The sequence below is a fragment of the Daucus carota genome, chromosome 8 (genome assembly GCF_001625215.2).
Source record: "Daucus carota subsp. sativus chromosome 8, DH1 v3.0, whole genome shotgun sequence".
Taxonomy (NCBI): Eukaryota; Viridiplantae; Streptophyta; class Magnoliopsida; order Apiales; family Apiaceae; genus Daucus; species Daucus carota.
The window spans coordinates 32,933,637-32,952,493 of NC_030388.2; the positions used below are offsets into that span (position 1 = coordinate 32,933,637).

At 35.8% G+C, this 18,857-nt stretch overlaps 1 protein-coding gene across 2 annotated transcripts; it reads right to left on the reverse strand.

Annotated features, from left to right (window-relative positions):
- Positions 1 to 8,473: 8,473 nt before the first annotated feature.
- On the reverse strand, positions 8,474 to 11,755 carry LOC108198882 (squamosa promoter-binding-like protein 13A). 2 transcript variants are annotated; one of them, XM_017366651.2, is made up of 4 exons: positions 11,409 to 11,755; positions 10,223 to 10,456; positions 9,352 to 9,491; positions 8,474 to 9,180 (listed from the first exon to the last, which is right to left on the reverse strand). In XM_017366651.2, the coding sequence occupies exons 1-4, from the start codon at positions 11,465 to 11,467 to the stop codon at positions 8,612 to 8,614; spliced, it is 1,002 nt and encodes a 333-aa protein (XP_017222140.1). In that variant the 5' UTR covers positions 11,468 to 11,755; the 3' UTR covers positions 8,474 to 8,611. The 2 variants fall into 2 exon arrangements, with proteins under 2 accessions (XP_017222140.1, XP_017222142.1); XM_017366653.2 differs by having other exon boundaries at positions 11,492 to 11,754.
- Positions 11,756 to 18,857: the final 7,102 nt, after the last annotated feature.

Below are 18,857 nucleotides of genomic sequence, written 5' to 3' on the forward strand. Positions count from 1 at the left end.
AGTAAAATGATAATATGTTTTAGTGGAAAGATCCGGTGACGGGGAATTAGTAGAAGTACAAACATGGTGGTTTTTCTTAATCGAGAATTCAATTTTCAGATAATTGCAGAAACGCAAAATAAGAAAGGAAGATTAGATAGAAAGGATTTGGAAGATATTTTGTCCGCTGCATTTCAATTTTGCGTCACAGCCACTCAACGAACATATATTAAAATAGATACTTACAAGCATCCTTAGACATGCAATATATACATAGCAGATGGAGGTTTATATAATAAGATAAAGCCGCCACCAACATGCAAAAAAGTACATTCATCCAAACATAGAATTAATAATTTCCGTAAAATATAAAATAATTTATGTGAAAAGATAAATGTTACTCCCTCCGTCCCCCTCAATTGTTTACATTGGAGGGGGACACGGAGACCAAGACAATGTATGAAAAATGATTAAAGTTAGATGAAAAGTGACCCATCAATATTTAATAATAGATTTGAGATAGTGGAGGAAAGTAGTGGGTGTAATAGTAGTTTTTATTGTTAAATATGAGATAGTGGGGGAAGATAGTGGGTGTAATGATGGAAAAAACTTACTATATGTGGTAATGTAAAGAAATGAGAGGGACATCTCAAAATAATAACCGTAAAAAAATGAGAGGGACAGAGGAGCACCGGTAGTGCATTCATCTGATTTGTGGTGGATGGGAGGCTTGGGAGTTGTACAGAAAATTCATCTGATATTTGTTGTTCTAAACCTATGCACATTTGACACGTTTCCTTGGTCATCAGCAGATAGACGGACGGACGGACGTTGATTTGATTAGATAGGTGATATCTGTATGTATTTTATAGGTTCATCTTTGACAATTTTGGACAGATTTTTACGCAACCCAGCTTCACTTTTTTGACAATTGCTTACATGAAATTAAAATTAAGGATAATTACTGAGGGAATTCAGAAATTCGGGACCGATGTATGGTTCATAGAGTTCTTGAGATGACTCCAAAAAACAACACCGAATTGCTGCTGCAACTAAATAAAGTAGAATGGATAATTTATTTATAACCGATCGATACGAAAAGATAGCTATAACCGGTAAAATCGATCAAAGTTTTGATCGGTGTTACAGAAGCTGTGACTTGTAAATTTGACATATCTCACATTACTAATCCGCTTTAAACTTATCATCATTCTTGGTCGATTATGCACAAATACCCGGCTAATTTATTCCTTATCCAATCATTTTTAAGATATTTTTTTACAGTTTATTGACAGAAAACGCTCCTATATTTTGATGTAGGCTATAAATCTGAAAGTGTCCTTCATAATTCATATAATATCAAGAATATTATTGTTCTCTATTATATAATGCACTCCATTTTAGAACATGCATGCATTTCGACTCTAAGAGCCTGCAAGAAGTTCGCAATTTCCTTTTTCATGTTAATTTGATGTGGACAAAAAACGTGTTCCATTTTTAAACAGATAGAAACGACTAAATCTAATTATTTGCGGGGTGAAAAAATCTCGTTACCAACCATATAACAAAAGGGGCATGCCATTTTCTTAAACGGTTAAGGTTCACGCCGCGTTTTCTACTTAAAATAGCTGCTCGCACCACCCAAATATATGCAATATCTAAAACGTAATTAATATTCATATGCAAACAATGAAATGATCAATCAAGCCGTAACAACTCAATTATATAGCCGAGAGGTCAAGATTCAAGTCTCCAAAAGTGTGTGCGAGTGTGAACATCAACTAGCTAAGAGCATCTCCAACCATCTAAAATCCTTGGCTAAAAGATGAGTTGGCATACTTAAAATAAAAAGATTTAGCCAACAGCTCCAAAAGCTCAACTCCAACCATGATGAGCTGTTGTCTATAAATTTAGCCAACCTCCTATGGATGGCTAAATTTGTCGAACCTCTACAGGTCTGTAAGAAAATCTGTAGGAAGATTGTACATCATTTATTACCATATTGAACTGATATATTCTATTTTAACAATTTAAAATATTAATAACATACTATTTTTAAATTATAGCTAACCAATATAGCTAGTACCATTGTAGCAAAATATCTTACAGGTTCAGCAAATTTTACATAATGTCTTACAGGTCCAATTTAGCCAACGATTATAGCCAACGACGTTGGAGATGCTCTAACACCACTTATATATCCCAACATAAAAGAAAACAAGAATTTGTGTATATACTATCCAACTAAAAATCTCTATTTTCTTCAAGTGTTTAAATATTTATCATGACTGTGCAACTATTGAACTTGATTAATATGAAAAAAATATTAACTTGTAATTTCTAACATCAAAACCAAAAAACAACTATAAAAAAAAAAAAAAATCAAACTCAAAGAGACATTGAGATATCTTAATTGTCAGAGGAGAATCTACTCGAATCGTATGATATATTCCTACGTACCTAAAGTATGGAATATATAAAGATTGAGTTTCGTTGTTGATGCAAGTAAACAAGCTAAGCAAGTAGGAGATTTTGGTTGTGCAGACAGCTGATGGCTAGATTTTTACTCTTTTCACAATTGGTAAAGGTGATGATGATACATCAGGATTCAGAATACACACACACCTGCATTGCAGTAGATGCAGCTATAGATCTTACACAATGCTCGAAGATCTTTACTTATTTGGTTGTTTGTGAAGTTACTTAACTGAACTTAATACTAGTAGTATATACACATTTGTAAATTGAAACACTAATTTTTTTTTTTTTTTGAAACATGAAACACTAATTTTCATTTCGAGTAAAAAATATGAGGGGCTTGATTGTTTAATAAATGAGGTCCCAGTAATATGGTATACAACATCAAGGAGGGTGGTGAAACAGGAAGATCGCACATGGAGGTTGCTATAAAAACCCAGGACGCATCCCATGTGGTCCCAGAGTGGACCCTTCTCCTAACCCCGGGCCCCGCCTCGGTTCAACAACTAATTACCAACCCAACAAACTCAACAGCTAGGACAAGTAACATTTCGCTCCCACAGAATAACATAACATCTTTGGAAGTTAAATTTTGAGAAAGTCTTCTTGTTTGTAAATTATTTATTGAGAAAAAAGCTTTTTCAATGGAGAAAATTATAGACATTGGTTTTCATAAATGGAAATACATTTTGTCAGGAAATCGTGTAGCTTTCAATTGAAATGTTTTGTTTTCCAGAAATCAAGCAAAATGCAGGAAAATATTTTTAAAAGTTTCTGATATAATTTAATGATGCAGTTAATTAAAAGTTTAGAAATGTGATGCATATTTCAAAATAGAGGGAGTAATATTATAATAGTCATTTATAATTAACAAAAATGTCTTTACATACACTTGATTTTTAATTTCAGAAATTATTTATCATAATCTGAGAATATTTCTACTTGCACTTGATTTTCTTATATCAAGAATTTGAACTCTGGTCTCTTTTTATTGTTAAAAAAAATCCATATAATAAAAATGATATATAGGAATAAACAATTCCTAATTCTGAGTCATCCATCCAATTCAATGCAGAAAGATATAGTCATATGTTTTTATCTATCAAAATTACCTTAATGATCAAGTAGATTAAAGGAATGTATAGTAGTGTAGTTATCATCTTTATGTTTCGATTTAATAAACACATATTAAGGTTGTTATGATCAGTTTATGCAAGTCAATATCTAAAATATAACGCACATGTCAGATTTAATAATTAACATAGACAAAGTTTTGGTGTTCCTTCGCGTAAAGAAACAAAACTCTGCTCTAATAAAAACTTAAAACAATTAATTATAAGGCATTCTAGGCGAAGCCAAAATTATGGAGTAGTAGGTTGGTATAAGCATGCGGTTTGGTGAAATTAAGCAAAATGTTGAATTGATATATAATTAGAAGGTTTAAGGTCTGATAGCTCTGATTTATTAGGTAATCCTAGCAAGTAGATACTCCCTCTGTCCCATTTAATTCTATACGTTTCTTTTTCACTGCTCGACACGCATTTCAATGCTTTTATAAAATATAGTTCCGGAACTTATTTTTGAGATTTTCTTTTTCTGTATAAAAATATAACATCCAAACTTTAATTCAGAAAAGAAAAATTTTAAAAATAGATTGCACAACTACATTTTATAAGAGTATTAAAGTCCGTACCGCGTCCCCGTCCCCCAATGTATACTACTCAGGGGGACGGAGGGAGTATGTGTTTTGATAGAGAAACAAATATATTTTCACTTGATGTTTAAATATATGCATGCAAATTGTTTAATTTTGCTGCACATACTTTGGCAAGTTTATCTGCAAAGCTTTCTGTCCATTTTTAAGAACTGACATTGTGTGTATAAACGGAGTGACAAAGTTTTCTGTATATAAGCATGATATACCTGAATGCGGTGTCACATTTTGATCTCTCTAGAAAGTCCATGCTATATTTATATCAGAGAATGAAAATTAAAATTGGCGCTAACTGCCTTGATTATGTTGAATATCACGTATTAAAATAAAATAATATCATATAATTCATATTATATTGATAATAAAATATGAATTTATAATTGTCCCGTCATCAAGAAGTGGGGAAAATGAATAAATAAATAAATACCGTGATACTTATAAGGTCGTTAATTTGTATTTAAAATTATTATATATTTAGAAATTAGTTGAATTCAAATAAGATTTTAAAGAATATTTTTTATACTAATTATAATAATTTCCTTTAAATGCATATACTTAGACATGCTATAAAAGATAATCAAACGAGAGAAAAAGTAAGATATATGGTAATCCTATTCATAATTTAAAATTTAATAATTTCTAATCATTTTTTTTGAAGAAAATGAGAGAATTCAATAAATAATAGCCATACGGCATCTACAAGAATGATCGAGTCGAACAAACATAGAAAAAATTAACATGCCTGTCTTCATACCCAAGATGAGACAAATAAGCGATGTTGAATTGACGATGGTACATGTATAGATCCTTGCTCTGTGTTCACCATCTTTTTCAAAAACTCCGTTTGAACTATCGACCACAAATGCAATTCCCAAAAGGCTTTTATCGATGAATCCAAACCACTCTCACAAAAGAAGGAGAGAAAAGCACACACTCTCACTAGGGAGAGAAATCAAACTATAACCAAAACAAACTAAAACAATTAGATCTGCACACGACGCTTAAGAGATAATCGATCCACTCACAAATCCAAAAAGGCCTCTGGAAACGAATACGAACGAAAATCGAAAGTTTCAGTGATGTAGATCTAAAAAACCTTTCCCGAAAAAGGAGATTTATTGAGGAAATCAATGAAAAAGCAAGAACAATAAAAAACTAGCAATCAAACGGAAAGATTTGGGGTTTTCCACCGGAAAACCGATGGAAGTCCCGTCGGAGATGAAAATAGAAAGGCTAGAGAGAAAAGAGAAAAAGAAAAACTAGGGTTTTTCCTATCGGTTAATAATTTCTAATCATGTTTTGGTATTGAAAATTGATAAATATGTCCAAGTCCTCTCTAATTTTAAAAGATTTTAAAAATAGTTATTATATAATATATTAATATTGGATTTATTTTCAATGTCGAGATCTGTCGGGCACATAGAAATTAGAAAGAAATATATGAGGCCTGAGGGGGTGAAATGTTTAAGAAGAGGGTATAGAAGAAGTATAGATCTGGTTCGAAAACATAAATGAGCTGAGACTCAGGAAGTACTAGAGGGTGGAACGGAGAATTTGAAAAGCAACTAAAAATAGATGAGAATAAATGGAATATTGAAGTAGATGACTTAAAAAAGAACCCAACTGATTGGTAGGGGACCAGTGAATAAATATAAAAATAAAGAAAATGGGGTTGTGAAATGACGGAATAGAGTTGAAGACGGGGGCCAGGAAAAGCAGATAGAGTCAGACAAGTGACCTTAAAAACATAAGCAGCATCAACGTCAATCAACATGACACGTGGACCACTTTCCATTTACGGAAAGATGTCTTTAAGGTAAGTCACGTCTATAATGGGCCTCAACCTGCTAGCTCAATATTCAATTCACTACAGACTTCATTTCAGTCCAATCAATGGGACTATAGCATTTCCCACTAGCCACCAATTTTGCTTTGTGGCACAGCTCATCAATCTCCACTACCTCTTCCTTTGATTCTCTCTGTAAGTCTGTATGCGTTTAAATTGTCTCGACGGTACTCAAATTCGACTCGTTTAGGGCTCATGATCTTACTCCTTTACTTTTTCTACGCTGTTGAAAATTACTGTGCCCGATCAATATATTTGTGGTATTTGTCCATGACCAGCCAAAACAAAATTATCCTAATTCATTGGTGAATATCCTATCAGAACACACCCTTAGCTAAAAGTCCATTCACCCTTAACTAAAATTAGTCCATGCGACATATTAATAATTTACTAATATTAATAATGATAAATTTTGAAGAAAAGACCCCGTTGTCCTTGTTTGAGCTTGTAATGCCGCAATTGTCACCTAAATAAAAAATATTATCACTATCACTCTATAACACAACTTACCAGTTATTAACATTTTAAGGTTCATATTTTAGATTTTTAGAATAATTTATTTATACTTGAAATTAAATTAGCAATAGTTAGGGTTTAGGCCTTAAACCCTAATTAATTCGAGACTTTAGGGCCGCGAAGAACCAGTGTAATAAAGTTAATACTGAAACGTAAATTAACGGTTATTAATATTTTAGGGTTCACCTTGGGTTTTAGAATGATTTATTGATACTTGGAATTAAATCGACTGACGGTTAGATTTAGAATGGAAAGTTTAGGGCCTATACCTTCGGACCTATACCCTAATTAATGTGAGATTTAGGGTCGTGAGACCCTAAAGCCAGGGAACCAAATTAAAAAATTAATCTTAAAATATAAATTAATAATTTTAATATTTTAGGATTCATATTTAGGTTATAGAATGATTTATTTATTTTAATATTAAATTAATTTAAAAAGTAATAATATTCAAAACGCAACTTTAAGTTGCGTTTAGGAGGTAAAACACAACTTAAAATTGTGTTTTGCATTAAAAGGGTTAAAACGACAACCAAAATTGCGTTTTGCAAAGTGTTCTTGCGTTTTTGTGTGACAGTGAGGACCTTTTCTGACGATCATGACTTTGAATGTCATGTGTGTACTTATTGTGACTTTCAGGACCAACGCCCTAAATTTTATCATTATAATAATACAACACTCTTATTATAAACAACCTCTTAATGTTGGTTAAAGACCTCTAGTAAGATTCCTAATCATCTATTATTATGATAATAGATGATTCTAACTCTCCTAACCCTAATTCTCTCTAGCCTCTAGCCTCTCTCTTGTCGTAGCCGCCTGGGGCTTCCATCGGTTTTCACCGGTGGAAAGCCCCAAATCACTTGATTGCTTTGTTTTTCTTTCTAATTTTTGAATAATACATCTTCTCGAAAAACTTAGATCTAAAACCATCGGAGATTTCGCTGTCTCTCTTCCAAGCGGGTGAGTTTCGGTCTGATTTCTCTTGTTTTTGTGGTTCTATTTCGGATCTATTCTCGGAAGAATTCTTAGATCTAAAACCATCGGAGATTTCGTTGTCTTTCTTCTCTGTTTAAAGCGGGTGGATTTTCAGTCCGATTTCTCTTGTTTCTGTGGTTCTGCTCAGATCTAAGGTTGTTTTCTCTCCCTGGTGAGAGTTTTGTTTTTCGCTTCTTAATTGTAAGCGGGGTCTTGATTTGATGATGAAAGTTTGTATGGAATCGCCGTTTTGGTCGATAGCTCAAACGATAGCTCTGTTAAGGCATGATGAAGAGGGTACCAGTAATTCAACGAGGATGCATGAAGCGGGTACTTGTATTTGTATATACATTTTCTTCAAAATATCGTTTAACTGTCTCTTTATGAGAACAGGCGATTGCAAATTACCGTTTGTTCGACTCGATCATTGGTGTAGATGCCGTATGGCTTTTTATTATTAAAATTAACACCTTTGTTTCAAAAAAAAAAATATATATTCAATTTATAATTTTATACTTTTTCACTTTATAACTTTTCTCAAGAAAGAAAGAATTATGTATTTTTTATATCAGGATATAAATAAAATGTATTAAAATGAATAAATTCAGAGCCAATTTTATTTAATTATCACGACATTGGGCGTATAGATTCATATTTACGTGGTTGTACGTCTTTGAACCTGGGCCTGGACCGGCCTCGGAATAGGAATAGGTAACTCAATGTAGCTGTGAAATGAAAATTCCTCAAGGATTGTGGTACTGACCAAAAACAGCAGTTTCCAGTTTACAGTTGAAAAATGTATCAACACCAAGTAGTCACAAACCTCAGGTCAAACGGCACATATCTGGTTCCATCACTTACTGTATACTTTTGTTTTTCTACGACATCCAAATGTTGCTTTTTTAATTTCCATGCCAATAAAAAAAGTGAACATAATTGTTTAGACAATGTTTACTGCTGTGACAAGTTGTGTTTACAATAAAAATTCAACAATTATTATCAGGATTGATTTATCATCAAAAAAAATTCAGATGAGGAACATTAATGATCAGTTTATCTATCACGGCAATGAACTAACCACAAAATATAAATATCTAGTTTCAGTCTAACCTGAATGACAGATTATGCTGAGAGGATCCGTCAAGGTCAAGCCCGTGCTGATCACATGCTCTTCCGAAATGTAATGTTGAATTGTTCATGTTATTTGACAAGTTATCAACAACTGGTTGCTCTAGTCCAGTGAAGTGCGTGTCTTGCATGAAGGACTGTGAGAGGGAAAAATGGACAGGGTTAGGGTGCACCATGTGGCTTGAAGCAGCAACACTGGTCTCAAGTTGCTCTGATGACAGAAGAGAGGGAGCACCACAGGAGTGGGAAGTTCCCATCTGGAACCTGTCTAGGAACTCTATCTGGTTCATGCCACGAGCAGGATCGGGTTCAAGAAACTGCTGACAGAAGGAAGATGTTTCAAGTGCAAGATTGCTGCTGCACGTAAGTGGGACTTTATAGTTTTGAGCTGCAGATCCAGGAGGGGGTTTGTTGATGAAGTTTAGATTTGCGTTGGACATCCAAGTATCATCCTCCGTTTTGACATCCTTAATCCAGGAAGAGCTGCCGCCAGCAGTTGGAACCTGTTTTGTGGGATTGCTGAATGACAAAATCGTGGAGCCTGGCTATCATAAAACAAATATCTTATTAATTACTATCAACAGAACAAGCTTAATTTAATGATTATAAACTATTAGTCGGCTTATTGGTATAATAATGAATTTTGCTTACGAAGCAATTTTGGGAACTCATTAATTTTAATGAAAGATCACTCATCAGTGAAAAAGCAGACCTGCAGGCTGATCAGAATGATAAATTGCAGATGTTCTGTGCAACAATTCTGACTGAGGCTTCCTTCGCCTCCTATTGTGGCCATCAAGGCGTTTCCTACAGCTTCGCTTTTCCTCGTCGAATTCAACCAAAGAATGAAATCTGAAACACAATATAATGTTAACTGTTTAGAATTTGACGAGACAACAATATCTATAATTTAAACCTCCAACTTTGGCATTGCAAATGAGATATTATGTCTGAGTGAAGTTTCTACAAGTTTTCTCGTACCACTTTTTCGATGACAGTGTGAACACAGCAGATGAGTGTTTTCGGTTTATCGTTTCTATCCCTCAAATGGAAACCAAGTTCACCAATTAGCATACAAAATCAAAGTAACAAACACAGATGTAACTGATTACCAGACAAAAATATAAGATTACGCCTAAGACCTGACAATGTAATTATTGAAACACTTTTTGGGCATGACAGAAAAAACGTGAGAGCTAAACATTTTGTAAAATCTGGCAACATATGCAAACCTGGCTCCTAATGCCAGAAAACTTGATGTATCAATTCATTTCCGAGAAATATTCCCATACGAAGATCTTAGAAACTTGGGGGGGGGGGGGGGGGGGGGGGGGATCTGAGCTAATCATATTATGCAGATACACCCAAAAATCGGTTCAGAAACTACTCAAGAGTGAAAATATTACAACAATCTATGCTGGGAACTGTCTACTCAGAGTATCATCATGCAAAGGCATTTTGGTCGCGTAGATATTTAGTTGAAAAAGGAATACAAGATGATGAAAAGCAACAGCCAACAGGAATACATATACTAAGTTGACAAGAGGGAGGGAGTAAGATGATGAACACAATTGGTTCTGAACCTGCTGCATTGCTGACAAAAACGCTGTTCTTGACCCCTTACTGTAACTTGCGGGGTCTTTGAGTGGAGCTCACATACTTTATGACGTCGGTGGTAATCTCGGCATCGACTAAGATCTGCGTTGCAACCATCAACTAAGCATGAAACAACTTGTGTCATACTACCAAGTGCCTTAACCTTCTTTGAAGATCCTGGTGGTGATGATTCCATTCCAGGACAATGACTACAATCGAACCTATAAATATTCAAGCAATCACATGAGTTAAGAAGATTAGGATTACAAGTTATATATCCTGTTGACTATTTTTGGGCAAATTGAATAGAATGTCTTGTCTATTTTAAGCACATTATTAACAGACTAGCATGCAAGTAGTACTTGAGAGCCCAGCAGGAGTGGCGGCAGCAAGCACCTCTAAAGAAAAGCACTAAAATAACATACTAAAATTTGACACACTAAAATAAACTACTCAGACAGTAATTGGTTGATATATTCAAATATGTACCTAGATGCTCTTAGACACTAAAATAACATACTGAGACATGGATACAAATATACAATACAATCTCTATTATTAAGCACCATGCTCCAGCTGATATATATGAGTTGCAAGAGACTGAGGTTCCGATGACCTGAGAATGGAATTTCCTTGCCTTGTGTTTGTACAACATTTCTAGCAAAGTAGTTGAAGGAGCAAAAAAGAATTGTCATTTTTGCCCATTTTAGAACATTAGTACTATTATTCTAAAACCAAGTATTGGCATCAATCACTTCATTTTGGTTTTATGTTTTACACTTTGATATATTGGCTGCATAGTGTTTGCTAAACAAGTGCTAATTCACATTCATGAAGAATTAAAACGGCTATCCGCTTCTGAAATAATTATATTTGTAATCTAAATCACTAAATTTGCTAACAAGGAGTCATTAATAATACAAACTTCAAAATCGAGAGGTCAGTACAATGAAACGGCATTTTCCTGCCGATTCATTCCTACCAATTTAGCGGCCGGAAATGCCATTTTTCTTGTACCAGTAATTAACATCATCATCTTGTTACTTCCTGTATGCTATGCCGATTCATCTAACATATAGGATGTAATAAGTTGATAAAGTTACATATGAGAATAGGGGATCTATAAATGAACGAAACCAAAAATGTTTAGCAACATATGTACAATTCACAAACCTCAAGGATGAAGCCTTGGATCTGCTAGCTAGAAGCTGAGTAAAGTAAGAGGAATGCATGCATGATGCAGTATGAGTACTTACGATACAACTCTAAGATGACGGTGCGAGCTAGAAAGAAACTATGAATGCAGGGAGGAACACTGTTATAATCAACTACTAGTACTACTACTCATCAGCAGCTCATAAATAAGAAAGTGGTATGTGTGTATGAGAGAGAGGGGTGGTAAAGTCGAAACCACGGGCGATATATAAAGGGAGAGAATATGAAAGAGGAGGAGTTGTTATTCCATCTGTGATTCTATTTCTGGATAGCAGCCTTGCTAAAACGGCTACTCAAACGACCAAGTGGTTACCAACTTGGCCATATTTTTATGTTATAACTCATCAAGCAAAAACAAATTAAAAAAAACCATGAACCAACCCCCGGTTGTTAAAATTCAGTCTCAGGCCACTGCTTTCTTGCCCGCATTTTATTGATATTTTGTTTTTCTGACATAAAACAGCTGGGGAAACTTTATTAAAACTCTGATCAAAATATTTCAAGTTCCAATATCTACCCATTTTCTATTTTCTGTCTCGGGTAGAATCACTGAATCAGCATCACGTACGCCAGCACACACATTCTCGTTTCCTCTCTCTGTCGGAGATTAAAATCAAGTCTGTGTTTGTGTATTAATATAAATAGCATGCAAGTTGCACGTTGTTGTTTTTGAATTGCGCGTAATATAAAAAATCTTTGATTCTGCTACTGGAGTAGATTAAAATATTAAGCTATGCAGCAAAGAGAACATTTGTAAATGTCAGTTATATAAGTAAAGTAAATCTCTGCTAACCTTAAAAACGACTACTGTGTAATGAATCATAATACATCTCGGATTCAGAATATGTGAGATGTGCAGGTGGACTATACCAACATTCATCTGTAGGACCGGAGTTATGTAGGTTACAAATTTGACTCTCATCTAATATATATAACGCCTGTTTGTTTTGAAGAATCAACTTCTACTTCTAGCTTCTACTTTTCTTGGCCCGTCTGTGTAAATAAGTTGAGAATGCTAGCTTTTCTCTCACAGTTTCTACTTTTTTTCCAAACACCTTATTAACTTATTTACTTCTCACTTTTACTCCACTTCTTTAATTTAAGCAAGAAGTCACTTCTTTCAAGTTAAACCAAACAACCCCATAATCTGATCGGTTCTTATGGTTAATTCAATACAGAATCATAAACATCATCATAGAGGAATGGTACTACTAGTGTTTTAGTCAAATACGGCGCACACGGTTGTATAAGATATTGGCCACTAGATTGTTATGAGCTCATCATGCAGCGTGGCCTTTATTTATTTAACAGCAACACTAGCATAGATTATTATACCAGATAGACAGCAGCTGCAGAGATACAGTATTAAAAACAATAGATTACAGAGCTTAGACAGCACCGACATTCTTAAAAATGATTTATATGCATCTAAATTAGGCGAACCTCAAACAACTACTGAAATATACATCGTTAAATCCACCCATTCGTCGACAAAATATTCTTCACATGGGTGCCTCGAGTCCCCAATTCAAACTTATTGCCCCATTGAAAACTACAGAGCAAATCAGGTTGAACTCTGGTCTCATCTCGTAAATAACTTCAACTTTACTAGTCTTGTCTATCTCATAAAATTAAAAGCGCATAATTTGTGCTTGTGCATTTTACTGTTGGATCCGTAAAGATCTTGGCTCGGCCACTGACTATGAACTTGAGTATTGCATACAACAAATTGAGATTGCAGATTTGACATGGATACTAATGAGCATATTAGTGCTCATGCACGTGCCATGTCAGCAACACACAGTTTGGCTAACAACACTGTTGGACACAAGTTAATGGTTCTATTTAATACACCAGTGCCTTTTATACAAACAGGCCCTTATTAGCTGTTAGTTAGCTGTCAATTAGTTACATCAGCTGTATATAATGAACTTGTAACAGAACATTTCATTTAGTTAGTTAATTCTACTTTCTTCTCCACTACTTTCTCTCACATATTACTTTCTCTCTCTACAATATGATTACTCGTTAATGGATCTATGCAGCACACTCGTGTATAATCGTTGATTATACAACTTGTTATGGTATCAGAGCATCAAGATTCAAAGATAATTCCGCGATTCAAAGATTAGATAAGTGTTTTCTCTTCTTCTTCTTGATTTGACGAGATTGATTCGTTTAGATCGAGTGTTGATTGTGCTGTTTCTTGCTCCGTTACGGTGTTTTTTGTTGCGATCGTGATTGTGAAGAATTTTGTTGTGTTTGTGATTAGTAGTATTGCAGAAATATGATGAGTTTATCTCGGTTGTTGATTGTTGGATAGTTTTTTTGTGGTTGTTGATTGTTCGTTAGTGAATATTCTACATTTAGCGTGATTGATTAGAAGAAAATTGTGTATATCATGGTGAAGGCGACGTATGCAAATGTTGTTGCTAATTCTGGTCATATAGCTTCGACCTCTGGTAATCAGGGTGACTTTTATGTTGACGGTGAAGGAGATGATGATGAGAATGTCATCAAGACTCCTAATACTGATGAGATTGCAGTTACATCTAATTTGCATCCATTGTTTTTAGCAAATATTGATCATCCAGGTCTGATTCTCATTTCGAAGAAGTTGACAGGGACAGATAATTTTGGTCCTTGGAAAAGGTCCATTACAATTGCTCTTTCAGCCAAGAACAAGCTTGGTATAGTTGATGGAAGTGTTCCACGGCCTGTTGAAGCTTCACCTCTCAGGAATCAATGGGATAGAGTGAACGACATGGTTATAAGTTGGATTATGAACACTGTCACAGACGAAATAAGCAATGGGATGGATTTTGTGAATTCTGCGAAGGAAATGTGGGAAGAACTTCATGATCAGTTTGCTAGTGTCAATGGACACAGAGTATATCAAGTACTGAAAGACTTACATGCTTTAGAACAAAGTGACAAGTCTGTTGAGATTTACTACCATAAGATGAAGAATTTGTGGGATGAGTATGTGGCTTTGGAGCCAACTATACCCTGTACCTGTGGTTCAAACAGGCTGACAAAGGCAAGAGAACAGAGAAAGAAATTGTTACAGTTTCTTATGGGCCTTAATGATAGCTTCTCTAATGCACGTGGACAAATCTTAATGATGAATCCCTTGCCTTCCACTCCTCAGGCTTATTCCTTGGTGAAACAAGAGGAGAAACAGAGGATTGGCCATAATGTCAATTTGACTATGTCTTTCATGGCTAACAGTAACAATACAAAGGCGCCAAAAACTGTTTCGGACACTTCTACTCAGTCTGCAGGTGCTAAGAAACCAGCCTTGAAGTGTACTTTTTGTCAAAAGGAAGGTCACTTGCGTGAGAATTGTTTCAAGATTATAGGTTATCCTCCTAAAGGCAAAGGAAGAGGCAAACCTAATGCACCTAATGCAGCCACTGCTCCTGGTTTCAGAACTTTTCCTCAGGCTATGCATGTTGGTACTATTAATAATCCACAGACTCAAACACCACCTGTCGCTTATCCACCAGTCAATACTAGTGTTGAACAACTACAGCAACAGGTTACTCACATGAGTCATCTCATGAGTTTGATGATGCAGCAGAACCAGACACAAGGAAACACACTCAATACTCCAGAGAATCATATACAAGGGATTGCAGGTTTGGCATTCTCTATGTTAACAAGTAACCCTATGTTATCTAAAGGTACTTGGATTATTGACACTGGAGCTTCTCATCATATGTGTTATGACAGATTACTCATGCATGATATACATCCTATAGCTCATTCTTTTCATGTAGCTTTACCAAATAATCATGTCATTCTTGTTACACATGTTGGTTCTGTCCGATTAGGATCACAACTGGTACTTCATGAGGTGCTTCTCGTACCAGATTTCAAGTGCAATTTGCTATCTATTAGTAAGTTGACTTCTGAGTTACATTGCAAAGTGGTTTTTACTCATGATTCCTGTGTTTTCCAGGACCAGAACCAAGTAACTCTAGCCACTGGACTTGAGAAAGAAGGTCTTTATTTCTTCTTTCTTCAATCTCCTTCCTCAGTTTCTGTTTCTTCTGCTAACAGTGCTGTTTCTTACTGCTTTAACAGCAGCTTCACATGTTGTCAGTTCATCCAAGCTTTGGCATATGCGTTTAGGACATTCTTCTGATGTTGTTCTCAAACATATCTCTAGTCTAAAATTACCTTCTGTTTGTAATAATGACTGCCCTGTTTGCCCGTGCAAAACAAACTATGTTGTCTTTTCCTAAAACTAGCAACTCTTATGCTAGTACGTGCTTTCATTTACTGCATCTAGACCTTTGGGGTCCTTATCATGTACAATCTACTTCTGGTTGTAAGTACTTTCTTACTGTGTTTGATGATCATAGTAGAGCAACTTGGACTTTTCTCCTTCCTACTAAACATGATGTTTTTGCTACTTTTCATGCATTTGTCAAGTATGTTATTAAACATTTTCATGCTGATATCAAAGTCATACGCACAGACAATGGTACCGAATTTTTTAATCATCAATTTTCCCATTTTCTGTCATCTTTGGGCATTCAACATCAGTCATCTTGTCCATATACACCCCAGCAAAATGCCAGGGTGGAACGAAAACATAAGCACCTTTTAGAAATGACAAGGGCTTTACGTTTTCAGTCTGGGTTACCTGCCAAATATTGGGGTGAGTGCTTGCTGACAGCCACTCACTTAATCAATCTTTTGCCAACCCCAATTCTGCAGTTCAAAACTCCATATGAATTGCTTTTCCATCAGTCACCAGATTATACAACACTTAGAGCATTTGGGTGTTTATGCTATGCATCCATCCATCCTTCTGATAAGCTAGCTGCACGTGCTATTCAATGTGTTTTCATTGGATACCCTCATCTGCAAAAGGGTTACAAACTGTTGAGACTTGACACCAAGGCTATTATTGTTAGTCGTCATGTGAGGTTTCAGGAACATCACTTTCCTTACCACTCTCCATCGACTTCAAAATCAAAATCCGTGCAGTACACACCTGCCAATGCTTTTGACTTTGTCACATGGCTTACTCATGGTTCTTCCACTGTACCTACTACAGAGTCTACTACAAAGTCTACTACAGAATCTCCTACAGAGTCTGCAAATATCAATGATACACTGGTTCCTAGTGACACTTTTCAGCCTGCTGTGTCACATGACTACATATCAGATAATGATGTGTATTTGGAAGAGGATACTGAATCTACAGGTATTGGTGATACATTACATAATTCCACCATTATTCAGGATCATCCAGTTGAGGTTCCTTCTACGGTTCCATGCCTAAGAACTTCTCACAGGCCTAGAACTCGTCCAACCTGGTGGACCGACTATAATGTGACAGTTCCTACGTCTACTGTTAACCTCAAAACAGTTGATAGTCAGGCTTTGATAGTTCACAATGATTCAACTTCACATCCTGTGGAACCCAAACACTATTATGAGGCTATTGCTGATCCACGATGGATAGAGGCCATGGACAAAGAATTAATTGCTTTAGAGTCCAACAATACTTGGGTTCTTACTGATTTACCTCTTGGAAAGAAATGTGTTGGGTGTCGTTGGGTTTACAAAATAAAAACATTACCAAACGGACAAGTTGAGCGTTACAAAGCACGCCTCGTGGCAAAGGGGTATACACAGGCTGAAGGAATTGATTACCACGATACTTTTGCTCCGGTGGTGAAGTTAGTGACTGTTCGCACTCTACTAGCTGTAGCTGTTGCTAAAAACTGGCACATTGAACAACTTGATGTTAATAACGCCTTTTTACACGGTGATTTGCGTGAAGAAGTATATATGCGCCCTCCTTTGGGATACAAGTTACCACCTGGTTCTAAACTAGTGTGTAAACTCATAAAGTCGCTGTATGGACTTAGGCAAGCTTCACGAGAGTGGTTTGCAAAGCTCACAGCTTCCTTGCTTGCTGCTGGTTATAAACAGTCACATTCAGATCATTCTTTGTTCACCTTCACAGATGGTGACAAATTTATTGCAGTGGTAGTTTATGTTGATGATGTTCTATTAGCAGGAAATGATATGCCTTTAATACAACATCTGAAACAGTTGCTTCACTCCCAGTTTACTATCAAGGATCTGGGTCCAGTCAAGTATTATCTGGGCTTAGAAGTTATCCGAAATACCACTGGAATGCTGTTGTGCCAACAAAAGTTTATCTTGGATTTACTGAAGCTTGCTGGCATGACAGATTGTAAACCTTTATCAGTCCCAATTGCACCACATGTTAAGCTTCATGATGATGAACAATCAGGAGCTTTAATTCCTAATCCTTCTGTCTATCGAGCTTGGGTTGGTAAGCTGTTGTACTTAACTACTACTCGTCCAGATATTTCTTACTCGGTCCAGTTATTAAGCCAATTTCTACACGCTCCACGTGAGGCTCATTTTAAGGCTGTTGTTCGAGTTCTACGATATCTGAAATGTACCATTTCTCATGGTCTTTATTTCCATGCTAACAATAACCTACATCTTCAAGCTTATAGCGATAGTGATTGGGGTGGTGATCCAGTTGACAGGCATTCTGTTGGAGGTTACATGTTTATGTTGGGCAGTGCTGCAATTTCTTGGCGTTCCAAGAAACAATCTTTGACATCAAAGAGTACTGCTGAGGCAGAATACAGGGCTCTATCCGATTGTTCTTGTGAAGTAATCTGGCTCAAGAACATCTTGAGTGATCTACAGATTTCTATCAACAGTCCTGTTACTTTGTTTTGTGACAACAAAGCCGCTATTGATCTAACAGCTAATCCTGTCTATCATGCGCGCACAAAACATATTGAAATTGATTGCCATTTCATCCGGGAGAAAATTCAGTTGGGCTTGGTCAATGTTATTCAAGTAGCTTCTAAAGATAACATTGCTGACGTTCTCACTAAGGGTCTAGGCAAGCATCTACATTGGTCTTGTTCTGTCAAATTGGGTCTCACTTTCCTTAGTTCGCCTCCAATTTGTGGGGAGGCTGATGAACATGAAGGGCAAAGTGCTGATACAACAAAGGCCAAGGTGATGTCAGTTCAAGGGGGGACTAATGAGCATATTAGTGCTCATGCACGTGCCATGTCAGCAACACACAGTTTGGCTAACAACACTGTTGGACACAAGTTAATGGTTCTATTTAATACACCAGTGCCTTTTATACAAACAGGCCCTTATTAGCTGTTAGTTAGCTGTCAATTAGTTACATCAGCTGTATATAATGAACTTGTAACAGAACATTTCATTTAGTTAGTTAATTCTACTTTCTTCTCCACTACTTTCTCTCACATATTACTTTCTCTCTCTACAATATGATTACTCGTTAATGGATCTATGCAGCACACTCGTGTATAATCGTTGATTATACAACTTGTTAGATACCGTATTAATACTCGAATA